At 45.4% G+C, this 18,457-nt stretch overlaps 1 protein-coding gene across 12 annotated transcripts in view; it reads right to left on the reverse strand.

Annotated features, from left to right (window-relative positions):
- Positions 1–1,763: 1,763 nt before the first annotated feature.
- The window catches only part of ZSCAN21 (zinc finger and SCAN domain containing 21), a 31,863-nt gene continuing 15,169 nt past the window's right edge, over positions 1,764–18,457 (reverse strand). The window contains exons 1-5 of one of the 12 annotated variants that reach the window (XM_069571188.1): positions 11,856–12,102; positions 9,627–9,812; positions 4,525–5,013; positions 4,042–4,234; positions 1,764–2,997 (exon numbers count right to left, since the gene is read on the reverse strand). In XM_069571188.1, coding sequence (XP_069427289.1) covers positions 2,162–2,997; positions 4,042–4,234; positions 4,525–4,911 — 1,416 coding nt within the window. In that variant the 5' untranslated portion in view covers positions 4,912–5,013; positions 9,627–9,812; positions 11,856–12,102 and the 3' untranslated portion in view covers positions 1,764–2,161. Of the gene's footprint in view, positions 2,998–4,041; positions 4,235–4,524; positions 5,014–6,987; positions 10,159–11,855; positions 12,103–18,457 lie in introns of those variants that run through there. The other 11 variants (XM_069571196.1, XM_069571197.1, XM_069571193.1 and 8 more) reach the window with 11 other exon arrangements.

An 18,457-nucleotide genomic window follows, 5' to 3' on the forward strand; every position in this document is an offset into this window, starting at 1 on the left:
AGGGTGGCAGAGCTGCAAAGGGGGCTAAATGAAAAGCCTCACCTAGTTACTGAGGCCAAGATTCCAGGCCCTGATTGGGGTCCTGGTATCTGAGACATTTCAGTAGCAATGCTTTACCACCTGGAATCCTAAATTCCCGAGCCCTCTGGCCTAACAAAAGCACCTCTCTTCCCCCTTGATGCAGGAGAAGAGCCTCATTTTGCCTGAAGACCATGCAAAGATCCCACCTGACTCAGGTGCCTCTCAAGATTAAAGCCCGTTCTCCTTAAAATCTGTCCCCACCTTCCCCAATACACAGACTGCAATACTGTGACTTATGACAAAAGAGTGTAGTCACTAGACAATCTGAGCAGGCCTGTAAGTCATAAGGCATGTAAGCAGGAGACCCACACACCCCCATCTTTTACCTTTGTTGAACTGATGTCTCTCTGCTCACACCTATGGCTTCATCTCCCTTTGATGTGGTGGAAGAAACAAGCAGGGTTTCTGTCTCACAGAGGGTTCAGCTCAGTACTTTGATGTGTGAACCAAAAATGTGATGATTCACAAGGCCCTGCTCAGGAGTGGCCCTAAAGGCCAGAGAGGGAAAACTGGTGGGCAGAGCTGTGAGCCGTGTACTGAGCATCAGCTTTTCGTGGAAGGAGAAAGGGTCTCCTGGGTTGTGGCTTGGCTAAACAACGGGTCTGCGAAGAATAAGGCTGAAAGTCTGGGACAAAGAGATCAGAAGATTTCAGCTGATGGACTCATGGGAGCTGAAGAAGTGTTTGGACCTTTGTCTCACTTCAACGTCCATCAGAAAGTACCACTGCAGAGTCAGGACGATAAGGGACAGGACAGACCTGGGGTCCAGGCCCTTCTCACCAGAGGACGAGACGCAGGTCTCTGGGCTTAGCAGGTTCCTACCGTTCCTGATCTGGACCAGCAGCTCCAGTGGGGGCTGGAAAGACACCCAGCTGCCGCCTAATCACTTAATTCTGTGGGCCTCCGTGAGGATCTGTTCATATCCAAGCACTGCTCAATCTTTCTCAATGATGACTCCTTTACCTCCCACCCTAACGTATTTGGCTGGTGCAGGGACTCATTACCTGTAGTTTAATCTGACTCCAGGATGGCACATGAGGCAGTTTCCTGCGATCAGAACTGGTACCAGACATGACACTTTCTTGCTGTCCTCAATCCTGGCATGTCAGGTTTGCATGACCACTAGAGCTGCAGCAGCAGAGAGATATTTCAGTGACTACCAACAAGGGACTGGAAAAAAACTCACAAAGATAAGCAACCAACAGGAGCAAAGAGTGAAGTTGGATTTCCAAGTAACAGGAGGACCAACTGGCAAAAAGCCACACCTGAAACCAGAGTCTGCGGTCAGAGGGAAAAAACAAGGTCGACTGATTTAAGGTAAAATCATACTCTATATTACTGGCTTCTGGAACTTAGAAGGATGTGTCTCAAGGAGTCAAGATTTTCAGACTTTGGCAGAGACAGAGTACACAAGACCAAAAAGCATGTGAGGCTGACAGAATGTTCCCGAAGACAAAAAAAAAAAACCAAACAAAAAAAACGTGTTCAGTATGTAGGAAAAGCACAACGAAGACCAAGCTGCAGATGCTCTACATACCTGGCCGCAACTTCCTAACACACATTCCAAGTCCTCAAAGCTCTAGTTACCTCAAATCCAAATTTTCCAAAAGCAAAACCAATAGGAAGCTTCCTCTTTCTAGAATAGGGTTAACAATTTTTTTTAAAGTAACAGTCCTGAGGCATTACAAGAACTTTTAAGTTTATTCTGAATCAGATTAAACTGCGTTCAACATGGCTCATTTTTTTACAAGTCATAATCTTGAGTATATGTTAAAACAGCTAAACAGTTTTAATGCTTCTTCTTTAATTATACTGGATACACAGCAGTGTCACTATACAAAAGGCAATGCCGGCATGGTGTATGGGACGTGAAGTGTGGTGAGGGGACCCTGCCCCAGTGAGTTGGTGGGCAGGTGAGTAACCCACCCTGTCCCTGCCTGAGCTCTCACTCCATCCCCTTGACATTTAGTCAAACAAACAAAATCTACTCCATAGTTAACTTTGCAATTACTGGGCTGTCTCTAGCATTCACGTTCTAAAGAAAGAAAAACAAAAACCACCAAAAGATGGCACCTGACAGTTAAGACCCTTCTCCCTCTGCAGTGTGGACTTTCTGATGTTTGGAAAGATTGGACTTACTACAAAAGGTTTTCCCACAATCGCTACACCAATAGGGCTTTTCCCCAGTGTGGGTTCTATGGTGCTTATTAAAATTGGAGCTGTGGTTAAAGGCTTTCCCACACTCCTTACATTTATACGGCTTCTCTCCAGTATGGAGTCTCTGGTGAGAACTAAGACCCGCGTGCTGACTAAAGCTCTTCCCACACTCGTTACACTGATACGGCTTCTCCCCGGTGTGTATTCGGTAGTGTCGAATGAGGCTGCCTTTGCCACTGAAGGCTTTGCCACAATCTTTACACTGGTAGGGGGCCTCTTCAGTGTGCATTCGCTGGTGCTTAAGGAGGTCTGAGCTCTGACCGAAGGCTTTCCCGCACTTACAGTCATAGGGCCGGTCCACCAGGTGTGTCCGGTAGTGAAGGGTCAGGTTGGAGCTGTGGCTGAAAGCCTTCCCACATTTGGTGCACACATATGGCTTCTCCCCAGTGTGTGTTCTCCGGTGTTTAGTGAGGTTGGAGCTATTACTAAAGGCCTTCCCACACTCAGCACAGATGTAACGTCTCTCTCCTGGGGCAGGTTTAGTCACTACTTCTCTACCTTTAGCAGAACCTTTGTCTTGGAGAGGGGTTTTTGTTCCTCTCTCCTTTTCTGGATTTACCCACTGCCTTTCTAACCTGGCCTCACATTTATCAGCGACAATCATGGGAAGTGTATCCCTTCTGAATCCTTCCGCATGAGATTCTTCAGAACTTCCCTCCTTATCTGTTGATTCCTCATTCTGGGTCTTCGACTTACGATCTGAAACGGTAAGCAGGATAAGGACATGTCAGTTGCTTCCTGTCATGAGAAAAAAACTGGTAAATGAGAAACAGAACCATCAGGTGACACTGATGGATTGTAAGGGGTAACCAAATACAACTCTATAAAGTCACAGTATCACGTTTAAGACAAACAGGTCATTATCAGATCTAGTTTACAATGCCAGACTTTCACGCAAGCCCCTATCAGAAGCTATCATGGTATGAGGAATACACAGCACTGTCTGCCAGGAGAACTTCAGATATAGAGGGAAATTAGGCAAAACTTCAGGCAAAACTAAGCATACTGAGACAGCAGCAAAGAAGCTGGGTCATGTTCAGGCAGGAAGGAACAAGAAAGATTGTGGAAGGGTCAAAGTTGGTAACAGAAAATAAACAGGATAATTAAGGGCGAAGAGGCTGGTGGCAAACTCACAAAATCCAGATTCTCACAGAAGTTGAATGTATTTAATAGCAATAAAAGAGAATGTTTGGTCCATTGATAATTATTCTAATCCCAGATCCTGGGTAATTTGAATGACAGTACGTAACTCCTATGAGGGTCTAACTCTCATCATTTAAACTATCAATACATGTTTCCTGTCATTCTCTCAGTTATAAAGCAACTGTTGAAATCTGACTGAAGTTGTTGAGTTTTTTTAGACCATTTCACTAGGCAGTCATACTTCTTAAAAGTCCACCTAACCATCCACACACAAAAAAGGAGAGAAAGAGAAAACCACACTGAAAACTGATGATAGCAGGGCCACTAAGTCATGAACAAATGAACCAGCACCATCTCTTATCAGTTCATTCAACCTGCCCTCACCGCCGTGAACAGTCCCCTTACCAAACTGCAGCTCTCCCCTCAACAGTGTGCCATTTGTTCCCATGCCAAGACTGACTGAGACACACCTGAAGGAAGAAAGGAACTCATTCTGCCTCGTCCGCCCAGGGGACCTCCTGACAATCAGGAATGAGGATGACTGCTTCTTCCACCACAAAGGCCTGGGGCACCAAGCAGGGGCCTGAGAGATGGTCCTACCTCGAACCTTCCTCAGCACGGGGGTGAACTTCTCCTCTTCACCAGTCTCTTGGATGTAGAGGGGCCCCCAGGACTCGTATCTGTGACTGGTCTCCATAGACTCTAGCTGCGGGCTGCTCAGGGACTCCTCCGCCATTCCTGAGGGTGACATCTTCTCCCACGACCGTTTCTGCTCACGGGGAGGTGGGGATGCCTAGAGACAATTATGAAAGGCTGGGTCTGTGCACAGCTCACTTTAAGAACCAGAATGAAAGAAAATCTCGGAACAGCTATGTAGAACCTCTAGGAAAGAGACCCTCTATTCCATTCAACTCCCAAGGGTAATCCCTCAATTCCACACAGGATAACAGAAGAAAACCAGGAGGAAAGACGGTCTAGCTCGGCGGAAGGTCCTGTGAGGTGCTCTCAGCGTGTGGACACACCCGCCCCTGCCTGGTCCACTGGGCTCTCAATCTTGCGGAGAAGGAGGGCGTCCCGGCCTACCTGCGGCGCTGGCTCATCCAGCTCCCGTTCCAGATCCTCCAGGAGAGTGACAGCCTCTTCGGCACTCTCCGGGCAGTGCTCCTGCACCCAGGCCTGGAGCTCCTGGGGCAGGATGGTCAGGAACTGCTCGAGCACCAGCAGCTCCAGGATCTGCTCCTTGGTGTGGATCTCGGGCCGCAGCCACTCGCAGCAGAGCACCCGGAGCTGGCTGAGGGCCTCCCTGGGGCCAGGGGTGTCGTGGTACCCAAACTGCCTGAAGCGCTGGCGGAATATCTCCATGGGAAGGCGCTTCCCTTTCTCTTCCTCCTCCTCAATCTTCACAATCACAGGCCCCTGCTCCTGTGGAGGCCTAGGGCCCAGAACTGTGGCCATGCCCAGCACTTTCATCTCGGAGGTACTCTAGAAACAGCTGTCACAACAGACAGGATTCCGTGGAGCAGGAATATTGGTTCCTGTGGGTTTCTGGTTCTTTAGGACTACACGTTAAACCTATGAAAATATGATTACCATAAAATTATCTAAAGAAAAAGTATGCTTTTGGTCTTTAAGAAATTGTGGAACTTATAGCCACTATAAAAATACCATATAACAATGACTATCAAAAATCTTGCTAGCATCAGCTCAGGATATCCTGTTTTGATCTGATTTTGTCTTCATTCTCTGAAAGAGTGCTCTGTGGCTCAATTCTACTTTTGCATAGCTGGCTGAAGAAAATGAAAACACTCATTCAAAAATATACACGGGCCTTCCCTGGTGGCTCAGTTGGTAAAGACTCTCTCTGCAATGCAGGGGACCCAGGTTCAATCCCTGGGTGGGGAAGACCCCCTGGAGAAGTGGCAACCCACTCTAGTCTTCTTGCCTGGGAAATCCCACGGATAGAGGAGCCTGTGGGTGGGCTACAGTCCATGAAGTCACAAAGAGTTGGACACGACTTAGCGACTAAACCACTCAATATTCACACCAGCATTATTTACAACTGCCAAGATATGGAAGCATCCTAAGTGACCACCAACAGATGAACAGCTAGAAAGGGGTGTGCACGCATGCACATGCACCCACACCCACAAGTGCGCGAATACTATTCAGCCAGAAAAAAGGGAACTAGCTGCAACAACATGGATGGATGGACGTGGCGGGCACTATGCTTAGTGCAACAAGTCAGAGAGAGAAAAACACATACTGTACATTGTCACTTACATGTAAACTGAACAATAAAACCAGTGAATGTAACAAAAAAGAAACAGACTCAGAGATACAGAGAGCAAACTAGCGATTACCAGTACGGGACAGAGAAAGGGGGAGATGGAAAAGTAGAAAGTGAACCGACAACAGAATCACCCTATTATTAAATATTCTCTGAAAGAAAACTCCGTAAGTTAGTTCATCTTACATGCTTATGACTGGCCTTCCTCATGAGCATGTTTTCAAACTCTAAGCAGCATCTTTCCTGTCACATAGGTGTTCCTATACTGGATCTGAGTAAGGAAAATTCCAGCAGTCTCAATAAGGAGCCAAAGACATAAAAATCTATGTGGGTGTTCATTACATGACATTACACTGACAACAGCAGAGACCATAGAAAGAATGTACGAACGGCTTACAAAAGCTGAAGATGAGGGAACAGGAGTTGCCGATAACCTAGATCTAAGGCATTTAATAAACCGAGTATGGGCATTTCTTTTTTTTTTTTTAACCTCAACATGAATCAGCCATAGGTATACATATATCCCCTCCCTTTGGAACCTCCCTCCCTGCCCCACCCCTCTAGGTTGACACAGAGCCCCTGTTTGAGTTTCCTGAGCCATACAGCAAAGTATGCTCATTTCTAACGTGCATGTCAGCTTCCATGGATCTGGTCTGACTGCACCTGAAATATCTTGCACACACACAAAATATACACATAATCACCATGAAGGAAAAAGGGAAAAACACTAACAGTGATATTTCTGGATTAGAGAATGATGTATGATTTCAATTTTTAAAAGTCTTTTTCATTTTCTAAATTTTCTTTAGTGGATATTACTTTTGTAACTAGAAAAATCATAAAATCTTTAAAGGATCATAAGCAGTTTTTAACAAACCAAGACAGATTTTACTTCTAATGCTCAAATTCTATGGCCTTCAAAAAAAAAAAAACAGGAAAACAAAAAAGCACCAATTCCAGCCCATGCAGAACCTTCCAACAAAGGTACTCGTTTGTTACAGCTTTTATATCATGTATTTAGTTTCACATATTTGGTAAATATGTATTTAAAACATGTATTTTATATGACTCTTCCCCTTTATTTTTGTGATCAATTTGGGTAATTAAAAATACAGGAAATGGGGTTCTAAGAATGAAACCTCAATACGCAACCTCGCTTTTACGAGAAAGTTGGTAATCATCAGCTGCTAATTCGTGCAGAATTCTAGGGAGGATAGCTGAACTCCCCTCTATGGAACCCCAACTCTGAAGCGTCCTACCAGGCACCACTGCTCCCGCACAGGAGCAGAGTCAGCACTGGATACTCCTTTATGCCGCCCTCTGCTCTGGGCATGCCGCTGAAGCCCCAGGGTGAGGGCTGCTTGAAGACCGAGCAGGGAACCACTGCCGTCTCGTCTCCAACACAGGAACAACTCTGTAACTATTACAGGATTCCCTACTCTGGCCAGAGGAGGGCACCCCAAGAACAGGGGGACTCTCCATTGGGCGGCTCAGCCTCTGGGATTCAGCCTGGAAAATTCAGACACTAGGGGTTATAACTCGGCACAGGAGGCATTAAACAGGGCGTGTCCTGCGTCACGTTCACATGGGATCTGTTACCCAGAACTTAGCAAATCCAAACACAGATGCCACTACATCAAACCATTGCCTTTGCAAAACACTTTAGGAAGAAAGTTTCCCTAAATGTTACTGCTGAGTACCGTCAGTAGTAACTGAGCCAAGTAGCTGTGATTTATTCTAGCACATCAGTTTTGCAGCGCCCGCAATTCAAATTCATGCCTCAGTAAGGCCACCAACATGTGGCAGGCTGGGCGCCTGGAGCCTTCTTCCTAATTGCACTCACTCTCCTTGATATCATCCGGTGGCATGGCTTTAGTTACCGTCTATTTATTCACACTCTCGAATTCACACTCTCCAGCCTGGACCTCTCTTCTGAGCGCCAAACTCTTACAAACAACTACCCACTTGACCTTGCCACCAGCATGTCCAGCGGCTTCCCAAACTTAACGTGTCCAAAACTGCACTTCCCATCATTCCTCCAAAGCTACTCATCTCAGTGAACGGCAATTCTACTGTTCTGTTTTCCGGAGCAAAAAAACCCTGGTCACTCCTGACTCCTCCTTCACATTCTACACACAATTCAGGACTAAATCTTGTTATCTCTACACCCAAGGGATTCAGAATTCAACCACATCTCACTTCCTCCAACACTGCTGTCCCAGCCCATCATCTGTGCCTTTTTTTCTTTTTTCTGCCCCATCACACAGCATGCAGGCTCTTAGTTCCCTCACCAGGGACCAAACTCAAGCCCCCTGCAGTGGAAGCACAGAGTCTTAACTGCTGGACCACCAAGGAAGTCTCGGTTGTCTATAAAATATTATACGTCAGATCACATGACTCCTCTGTTCACACCTTTCAAGGCTTCGTGTCTCATACGGAGTAAAAGCCAAAATCATCACAAGACCAAAAACAAGGCCTCAAGGATTTCAGTCTCTGTTGCCTCTTGGATTTCCTTGTCCTTTGTCTCTCCTCTTTCTTCCACCTGTCAGACTGGTAAATAATTTTTTTTTAAATCTGATAATGGTTTATTCCCACCCCTACCCTGTCAAAGCCAGTATTTGGTCTTGACCAAACATCTGGTCATGCTGAGTTTGTCTAAAGGTTCATTTAGGGATACCCTCCAGATCTTGGCTTCTCAATTTTTCTCAATAAATAGTTAATACAATAAAAAAGCACGTGAATAGAAAACAGAGGTTTCATTACTCACATTGTCTTCAACCACAATGAACTATCTTCTTTAAGCTATCTAGACTGTTTAGCACAAAAGGGCCAAAGAGCAAAAGTTCATAGTCTACAAGCAGAGGTGTTTGTTCTGTTCCGAGTTTTTCCTCCTCCTTTAGGCCAATTTCCCAAAGCCCCCCAAAAGGGCCCCAAATCCCATTCTAGACGATCAGGCATAAATGAACCAAGTTATTATTATAAATTCTAAAATTAAATGGGATTTACCTATTGCTGCTAGAATGCTTTTTTTTCCCCCCTAGAACTTGAAAAATGTTACCCTTTTGTAACTGAAAACTCCTACGCAGGCAAATCTGGTAATTTCAAGGCACAGATTTCTACTGTTGGATAGTTTTCTGCGTTTCTTCCTTCTTTAGACTGCACCAAATTCTGCATCACTTTTTCTCTTCTTTCTTCACTGATCCTAGTTCGCTCCTAGTCCAAAATTTACTTTCTCCGTAGTAGCCTTCCAACACCTGAAATCAGTTGTCTTGCTTAACTCTTTTCTTCAAAACTCTTCCAACTGTTCCTTTAATAACAGGAGTTTCTAAGTACCTCACTCACAAGATCACCTTTCTCTAGACAAACTGTAAGTAAACGGCCCTCTAAAATGGGTTTCTAAACTTGAGCAGATTCCTGTTACCTACTTTCAAACCTGAACAATGCCCAACGGACTAGGTCCCTCCCCTATCTCAGACAATACACAAGACTTCCGAGGCTCAGTTTCTCACACGAGGCTCCCAACCCTTGGGCGAATTCTTAAATCAATTAGCCTTGAATTTGGACCGCCTACTTAGGGCCCGGAAAACATCCCTGTTCTAGCTGACCAGCGACTGGGCTCACCGAAGGCAGAAAAAAACTGCTTTGTAACGCGAAAAAGACCAACTTTCAATTGTTAAACCCGGGGGTGGGGGCAGGGGCGGAAATGCTTTCAGGAGAGCAAAGGCCTCCGCCATCTGGGCCTGGGTAGGGACAGAGGCCTCCTCCCACGTCCCTCCCCGGACCGGTCTGGGGAGTCCCCAGAGGCCACAGCTGCCTAATCCACTCGTCCCTCCCCGCACCCTTTCGGCGGAAACTCCCTCTTCCGCCCGCCACGCGAACCGTGGACCAGGAGGCTCACCGTGAGTCAGAGCCGCTCGGGCCGCTGGGACACCTCAACGCGCACCGCGGCCGGCGCAGCCGGAAGTACGTCATAGCTCCGCCCGCGGAGAGCTGCGAGGGGCCGCAGCGGCCCCTCTAGGAACTCGGGAGGTCCTCTCTGCATCTCGGTGTCTCGGGTGCGCCGGAGGTTCCTGCCCGGCAGGGACTAGTGGAGAGAAGCCCCCGCAACATGAACAGCCGGGGACCTAGTCCGCACCTTTTTTTTTTTTTTCCCGCACTCTTTTTTTTTTTTTTTTAAACTAAGAAAGGGCCGACTAGACGAAGTCTTGGCAGTGTTCGCACCCCGCCGCTTCCCGACGGGCCAGGGAGAGGCGTGGGCTCCGCGCGGTGACCTCGGTCCCTCCTCCTGGACTTGAGGCCGGTTCTCCTGTGATCCTCAGGCTGGTCACCGCTTGGGAACTCGGTCCCCGTTTATGAACATGGAGTTCCACACTTAGCCCTCTAAGCCGGAGATTCAGTTATCTCTCTCCTGGCGGCATCCAGCTAAAGTAGCTGTGCCCTTGGGCCTTTGTGGGTTCTGAGCTTCCTGGACAGAGATCTCTGATGTCACCTTCTAGGCGCACCTGATGTTGCAGCACTTGGCACAGAGGTCCTTGCCTACCTTGTCAACCCCCTCCCCCACCCCTGCTCTTGCTCTTGCTCAATTGCAGTTAGGGACTAATTGTAAGTAAGGGATTGATCCCTCAAAAGGCACACACGTTGGGACTTCCTTGGTGGCTTAGTGGTAAAGAATCCGCCTGCCAATGTAGGAGACACAGGTTCTGTCCCTAATTAGGACAATCCCGCATACTGCGGAGCAACTCAGCCGATGCACAACTATTGAGGCTGTGCTCCATAATAAGAGAAGCAACTGCAATGAAAACGGTGCACAACTAGGGAGGAGCCCCTGCTCTCAGCAACTAGAGAAAAGACCACACAGCAAATAAAGTTAACCAGTGTGGTTGGTGGCTTGCTGGGATGTGGCATCTGCATTTCAGAATTGTTTTGGCTTCCAAGAACCCCATACTCTTCCCAATGAATTCATTCAACAATCACATAGGAAGAAACTTATGGAGAGTTCTACTTGCAAAAAGTTCAATTAAACATTTGCTTTCCTGTAATTTCAACTCATTGATCCTAGCCTTTTTTGTTTCTTTTAAACTGTGCCACAAGTCTTGTGGACTCTTAGTTCCCCAATCACGGATGGAACCCAGGCCCTCAGCAGTGAAACCACCAAATCTTGACCACCGAACCATCAGGGAATTCCCGTGTTGATCCTAGTCTTGCCTGAGCTTTTCCTCTCACAAAGTGCATGTAGTAGTTCTTCTTGTCAGCCCCTTCAAAATATTTGGAAATTGCCACGATTGTCCCAAAGATCAGCTCCAACAGTTTCACAATCTTGTCTGCAAGTTGTTTCTGAATATTGCAATGTGAAGTGTAACATGACCCTCTGATGGCCCTTGGTTTCTTATTTAAACAAATCTCCATATTTTCCCCCTTCACTCTCTACATTACTGTTTTGTTTTGGAAGATTATTTGGTTTGAAAAGAAAAAGGGGGGGTCCCCTTCCCTTTGTAGCAGAAATCTGGAAAGCGAAATGCTACGCTGGTTACTGTTAGTCCCGGCTCCCTCCTCTGTTTTGGACAGGGTGGTTGTGGTTCTCTCCAAAAGAGCTGCTTTCAGGATCTTTGTCCCTTAAGTTTCACTCACTTATTTTTGCTGCTATAACTATGCTTTGCCAGTAGAGGGTGATCAAACCTTGATTTCTCTTAAAACAAGGCAAGCTCCTTGCCTATCACAGCTCTAAAACTAACCCCCACCCCCAGGAGTCCACCTGTACAGCCTGTTGGGAAGTTGCAAAGACATCATTCAGCTAAAGAAAATGAAAAGAGAATCAAGGTGATGTAGTTAGACAACCCCATAGCTTAGACCTGGAACTCTGTACTAATCAGCCTTGGGAGACTTGAAGATGCAATTTAATTACCTGGAAAAGGGGCGTAATAACAACCTCCTCTGACAACTTTAAAGTGCCTGGATCACAGGAGAGTGAGCTAGCTTTGTAATTAGCTATACCAATACTAAAGACATTTTAATTTTTGAAACTCTGGGCTACAATATTTTTCTCATCTCTTGTGTTTTAATGTCGGCCTTCCCACGCCCCACCGCCATGGATGTGGCTCTGCCCATCGCAGATCCTTTGTTATCCTACCTTCTCTGGAGAAGGCCACCTGTCTTCTTAACAAGAGAAGATAAAGTTTCCTGCCAAGACTTTTACAAGAGAGCAGGTTGCCAGCTCTTTGCCGGTTGTCGTGGAAGAACCCAGAAAAAACTGCATTCTCTCTGAGTAGATGGAGATCACAAGGGGCATGTGGCCCAACCCTCCCACTTGCAAAATCCCTTCCTGCCCAGGACCCCAGGTGTCACAGCTGACCTGATTCGATGCAGCAACCTGCTCTGGCTGACTTGGCAACAAGGTTCCTTCTCCCAGCGACTTCCACTGGGGTCACTCCTCCTGGTTATGCAACTTGGGCCCTACAAAACCCTGGGGGGCCACCATTCATCTCATCAGGGAGTTGTACAGTTTAATATTTATCTCGCTGTGCTGGCTCTCAGTTGCAGCCTGTGGGATCTAGTTCCCTGACCAGGGATGGAAGCCTTGCCCCCTGCATTGGGAGGGTGGAGTCTCAGCCACTGGACCCCCAGGGAAGTCCCTGGAGTTGTGCGGTTATCACAACTCACCAGCACAAGGCAGCCAAGTGTCTTGAGGAAGAGGTGCCTTTTTCTAATTTGCCTCTGCCAGGACAATTAGAGGCTGAGGTTGGGCAGAGCTGGTTTTATGTGTCTGCCTTACTCATTGCAGAACCTATTATTCCTGACACCCAGGACATGGTCTGACACTGTTTACTGAAAGGGATTTAAATCTATTTCCTGGAGTTGTGCAGAACAGACAAAATCTCTCTTCTGACATGACAAGCCTTTAGATACTTGAGGGTAGAGACCAAGTTCTTATGCCTTTTTTCCTTACCAAACAAAAGCCTTCGTTGCACACCAGAGGTGGTTTTGTTTTTCCCTATGGTTGATGTCTTTTAAAATGCGAGTCCAGAACCAAATGCAGGGTGCAGTGACCGATAACTCGGGTAGAGGAAGACTCAGACCAGCACCTCCCGTGTTCAGGCATCTGGAGTGGAGTCTGTGCTGAAGACACCTGGGACTTGGGAGGCGGTGGTGGCAACTACTGATGGACACAACAGTTTGGAAAGGCCTCTTAAACCTGTATCAGCAATGTCCATTATTCCAGGGCAAATACTGTTCCTTTAGGACCCCTTTAGGATATGGAAACTGAAGCTCAGGGGAAAACAGAACACTCTGCACTTCACTCTCGTTTCTAAACAGAGTGAAAAAAAATTTAAATGAGACAAAGCAAAAAAAAAGTTTCTAATAAGGTTATTAGAAGTCATAAAGATCTAAACTATCAGTTTTACATGCTGTTCTTACCATTAGGATGTTCTGTTTTCTAAGATTCATAAAGTGGTCAAAGATTATTTTAATGGTTTCATTTTATGAGAAAATTATGCTTTAGGAGATCGTTAAAAAGCATCTTTATTCCATGGCTTTCGATTCTGTTGCCCTCTTAGAAGCTACCTAAGCTCCTGAGAAATTACTTATGTCATTTGGATGAGGGTTGTTTGTGGGTCACAGTATGTTTTTGACTTTGAAATTATACTTCTATTTCTTTATGCAAAATGTACATTTTATGCAACCAAGGACAAAAAAACACAAACATCACAACTATTGCCACCTAGAGATGATAATTTATTGTTTTACCAAGATTTGGAAGAAAACATAAAGAGAATATTTATTACAAATCCCCACCATCTCCTTCTCCGGCCTCACCACTCTAACATTTCTCTGTCAGACAGCACCGGCCTCCTGAAATGGACCATTGACTGTAAGTGCATATCAGTTTCAGTTTGCTGCCATTTTTCATGATTGAAACTTTTAGCTCTCGAGCAAGTTTCAAAAGCCTTTTCAGTGGAGGAGTTTCTTAGCTTTAACAGCAACAACAGAAAAACCATTTTCCCTCTAAGATCCCATTACTTACCGGAAGAAATCTTTCCAGAAATGTTAATGAGGATTTAAAATAGACAAGTTCACTTAAAAAATCATTTACTGAACATCTATCAAACACCTGGACTCTTCAAAGACCAGTGAAATGAAAAGGCCAGGCTTGAACTGCAATAACTTAACTCTGGGGGGTGTACAAAGACAAGTGAGTTTCTTCTTTTGGTCTAATTTATTCTAAACGAAGAAACCAGGAACTGACAAAACAGGAAAGGTTTATTTTATCCAGCCTACAGATAAACAAGACAATGCCTGAGTTAGTTCTCTATACAGATTTAGGCTTATCGTGTTGACCTGGGTGTAATAATCTCTATTTAACTAAAAGCTAATAAAAATACATATGTTCATTTTAAAATAATTGCTGATTTTGCCTGCATATCCCACCCCTTGCCCCTAAACTCAGATTTTCCTGTATCATCACAACCTGTTTCCTCCCACCCACCCCCCTCACATATCTGTTTTCACATAAGAACCCCTACAACCAGCAGAAGCGTTTCTAATATGCTCTGTCCTTGCTCGGGCAGGGCAGGGGCCAGGTGGAAAGGCGGGCGAGTACTGGTCCACAGCTCATGGCCAGTCTCTCCTCTCCCTCCCTCAGGCTCCCCTGTCACTCTTAAGCAGCTAGTCTGTCTTCTACCACCCTCCTCCCCACTCTCCTGCATGGTGCATCTGACCTTGTTGGGAGACTAACCGAAAGCAACTTGGGGGCACCTGCGGCTGCCCAGTTCCCTCCCTGGACCAAAGGAACTTGAAACCCACATCTGATACTGGAATGAAATCCCAGTTTCAGCATCACCTTTCAATACCTCACAAACTTACTCTTTGCATCTTAACACACTCAGCCTGACTGTTTAATGAGTGCTTGCTGAAGGGAGAAAATTTAATTTAGGACCAATTAACTTTGCTGACTGCTGTGCAATTTGAAGTGAGTCATGATTCTTTAGTAAATGGAGGTGAAAAACTCAACAATTAGAAGAAAAACCTGTTAAACAGACCATTGTTTAGAAGTCAATCTAATGTTCACTCTTTACCTTCCACGGTTTCAGGATAAGAGAAAAACACGAGGTTTGTGGTATTCACTATTAAACAGAACCAGACAATATGAAATTAAGTTCTCATGTTAAGACATTCTTATGTGATGTCTAAAATATTTCCCAAACTTCTGTTTGACCTGCAGAACCGGAGATGGCTTACCTCCCTATAACTTCAAGTTTGTTTTTACAAAGCTCTGAAAAGTAAAACAGATAATTTCAGTTTTAGATATAATAAAAAATTAATTTGAATAGCAAAATAAGTGACTACTTTTCAATGTACAGTAGTGTCCATCCCAGGAATGAAACCCAAATGTTAGAGAAGTTTTTTAAACAATGCTATTATATTCTCCAGCAGTAGCTGAAATAAAAATCTACTCTAACTTCTACAAAAACATCTATTTATACCACTTACTTTCCTTTTCTCTGATTCTGCATTTTGCTTTGCAATCTGCAGACCTGCATCTGGTTTCCCAGTTCAGGCACCATGGTCCCCTCACCGCTATTTCTGAGCAGTTGCACAGAGCAGGACCACAAACACATGGCTTCTCTGGCAGGTATTGCTGTCACTGTCTGACTACAGGTTAATTCTGTTACACCAATTTACACGACGATTCTTCCGTGAGGGTGGTAGGATGAACCTGGTTAGCTAGCTTTAGATGAGTACATCAGGATAACTGGACCCTGCAATAAAAGGTGATCAACTCTAGGATAAAGAACAGAAAAAAATTTTCTCAGCTGTGAATCTTCTCAAGCCCTCTTTTAATAATCACAGGCCAGGGGAGGTGAGTGCGATCAGGGGAGGTATACAGGGGACCCCTGTACACAGGAGGTATACAGAGGGAACACTGCAATGCCGAGGCCTAGGTGCATCTGTGTCTATTTTCCAGGGAAAAGTCCATCTTGGTGTTTTCCTACCCCACGTTTTCTCAACACAGAGGTAAGAGTTAGTGGGGGGAGCAGGATGATGCTTCACACCATTGGTCCAGGTCAAGATAGCAAGTGGTCGCCCTGGCCTCCCCAGCCCACTCCCTTCTCTCAATTCATGGAGCAGACTTTCTTCCACCCCCGACAAGCTCAGATAACCCATTCTCCTTGCTTGAAACGGTGATGTGGCAGCTAAGCATCGAGTTTCTGGCTGTGGAAACTGCAGGCGTCTATAGCAAACGGTTCCATTTTAGTTCCCTATTCACCTGTCCCTCCTAACGGATCTACTCATTCCTAAGTTCTTGACTTGATAAGCACCAAACTATGAAGTCTTTTTTTTTTTTTCCCCCTCATTTTTCCCTCTCCTCAGTTCTGTGAATTGACTTGTCTATGTCAATTTCACTACTCACTCCAAAACATTGCTCTTTTGGAGTGATGTGTTCTGTCAAATAGATTAAAATAAAAATACATTATCTGGTACAGGGAGTATACAGAACAACAGGGGCTGAAGGTACAAAACAGACACTGACATTATGATCATACAAAATATACAGAAGTACCCAACATCAACAATTTTTGTCAGAAATTGTACATTTTGCTGTTTCTTTAGCATTTCCCCACATTTTCTTCTTCTTCTGTGGATCCACTGCAGTGAAGATAAAGCTTTCTCCACAGTGTTTCTGAAATTTGTTACATGACTGGAACATACTGAAGGAATTCCTTTTCTGTCCAAAGCAATGAGTGCTATACCTGGAAAGTTTTCCCTCACATAACAATGTTTATTTACAGTGAGCTTTCTGATGCTAAGCTGAAATGTGATTAAAGGCTTTGCCATATTTATCACATTTAAGAGGTTCCTTCCTGGAATGAATTTTCTGATGCCAGGTAAGATGCAAATTCTTACCTATCAAAAGGGTCAACCTGTTTGTGTATCTTTAGCAGTTTCACTTTTATGCCTTTAATAAAATACTAAGTGCCCTACATATCAAGATGCCTCATACATCTGCAGTCCTAGGCTTTAGCCTTGCCTGCCAGGATGAAGCAGAAACAAATGCCCAGCAACCTGAAGAATTTTACTTCTCTTCCTGGCAAGGTTAAGGTATATTTTTTAAAAACCTCTCGAAAATTTCCACTGGGTCAGCTAGCATGCCAACAGTTAACTAGAGTTCTTGAACTGTTAACAGATTTCAGCCAGTCGAGGACTTTCAAATGACGATTCCAAGCACTAATTTAGATGTTGTGAGCCTTTCGGACCATGACCCAATTATACTTTGTGCTGAGCAGCTGATAAATGAATGCAATGTGAATAGTTTTAATAAACAGTGGTAGCCCCTGTTTTCTTCAGAAAAGATGTCTTCAAATAGCTATTTTAAGGAGTCCATCTGCTGAAGACCTGGAGCAATCCCCATAGCCGTCCCAGTCAGTACAATATCCCAGGAAGATGGGAATTACATAATGGGGGAATGTTATAATTTCCATAAGAAGAAATGATGGCAGCATTATGTTGGCATGGAGTTGTGGCTCAAAAAGGCCAACGTGGACCCAACCAACGTCCTTTCCCTCTTCAGAACAGGTGGTACTTTGATCAGTGTCTGGAGTTAAGCACCTCACTGCTTTCAGTAGTTCCCTGGCAGTAGAAGTCTTTGCTCAAACGCACCAAGTTTTCTACTTGACCATCCTTGTATTACTCTGAAGAAAATTCCTCAAAGCAGTTTCTTCTACCTTCCCTTTTCTATCAAAAGTTAGTCAGGTTTGCCCTTCTGGAGTATTGCTCCTTTTCTTCACCTGGTTGGATAGACTACTCAGGTCACCAGCTGACCTCGGTGAAACTCCCCCGGGCAACACACGGACCCAACTGCTCAGGAGCTGCAGGGAAGCTGGGGCGGGTCCAAGTTACAGAGGCCAGAGGATTAGTGCTGTCTGGCCTGGAGTGGAGGGTACAGCTGCCCCCACCTCCACGGCTCCCCATGAAGCTGACACTGTTTCACAAGCGTGGGTTGTTGGCTGACGAACAAGTGACGAAGGACAGTTTTAGTTCTTGACGGAAAATCTCAAGCTCTACGTGGCAGGGGGGTGGGGAGTCTCCCATCATGAGGCTAGTCTTCAGGTGAGCTCTTAGTCTGTTTCTAAGTTCCTGCGTGAGCAGTCACCCCTACCTGAAGCCCTGATGACTTCCTATGTAGCCCACGCTGCTTGGGGCTTGCGTGTGCGTGTGTATCCAAAAATGGTCTATTACGAGCTTCTAAAGAAGGGAGTGCAACCTCCTGCACAGACGGTGGGAAAGATCCAAGGTTCACAGCCTCATCGCAGCCTTCAGCGACGAGAAGCAGGAAAGAAAGACCCTGTGCAGAATGACTGCGACACAACCACCTACATTTCAGTAGACTGGTGAGCTTCTTGGAGCAACAGACCTGTTTAGTAACTGCCAGATAATGGTGTCATATGTTTTTTCAAAGTTTCTGGAAGGGGTGGGGGAAAAAAATGTTCCTTTTTCTGAAAAGCAACAGAAATCACATCTTCTGAACTTTATTCTTTAACATTCCACAAGATTCAGAAAGTGCTCCAATCATCACGGCGTCCAGCAGATTCTGGGGAACATCTCTGCCATAAACGGACGTCCAGCAACAGCCTAAGTGTCTTTTTTTTTTTTAAGATGACAACAAAGTCACTTCTGACATTCCCTGGTACTCTCTCTCCGATCTGGGTCCAGATAGTCTATGCCGGTGGTGGA

This window comes from Ovis canadensis, chromosome 24 (assembly GCF_042477335.2).
Source record: "Ovis canadensis isolate MfBH-ARS-UI-01 breed Bighorn chromosome 24, ARS-UI_OviCan_v2, whole genome shotgun sequence".
Taxonomy (NCBI): Eukaryota; Metazoa; Chordata; class Mammalia; order Artiodactyla; family Bovidae; genus Ovis; species Ovis canadensis.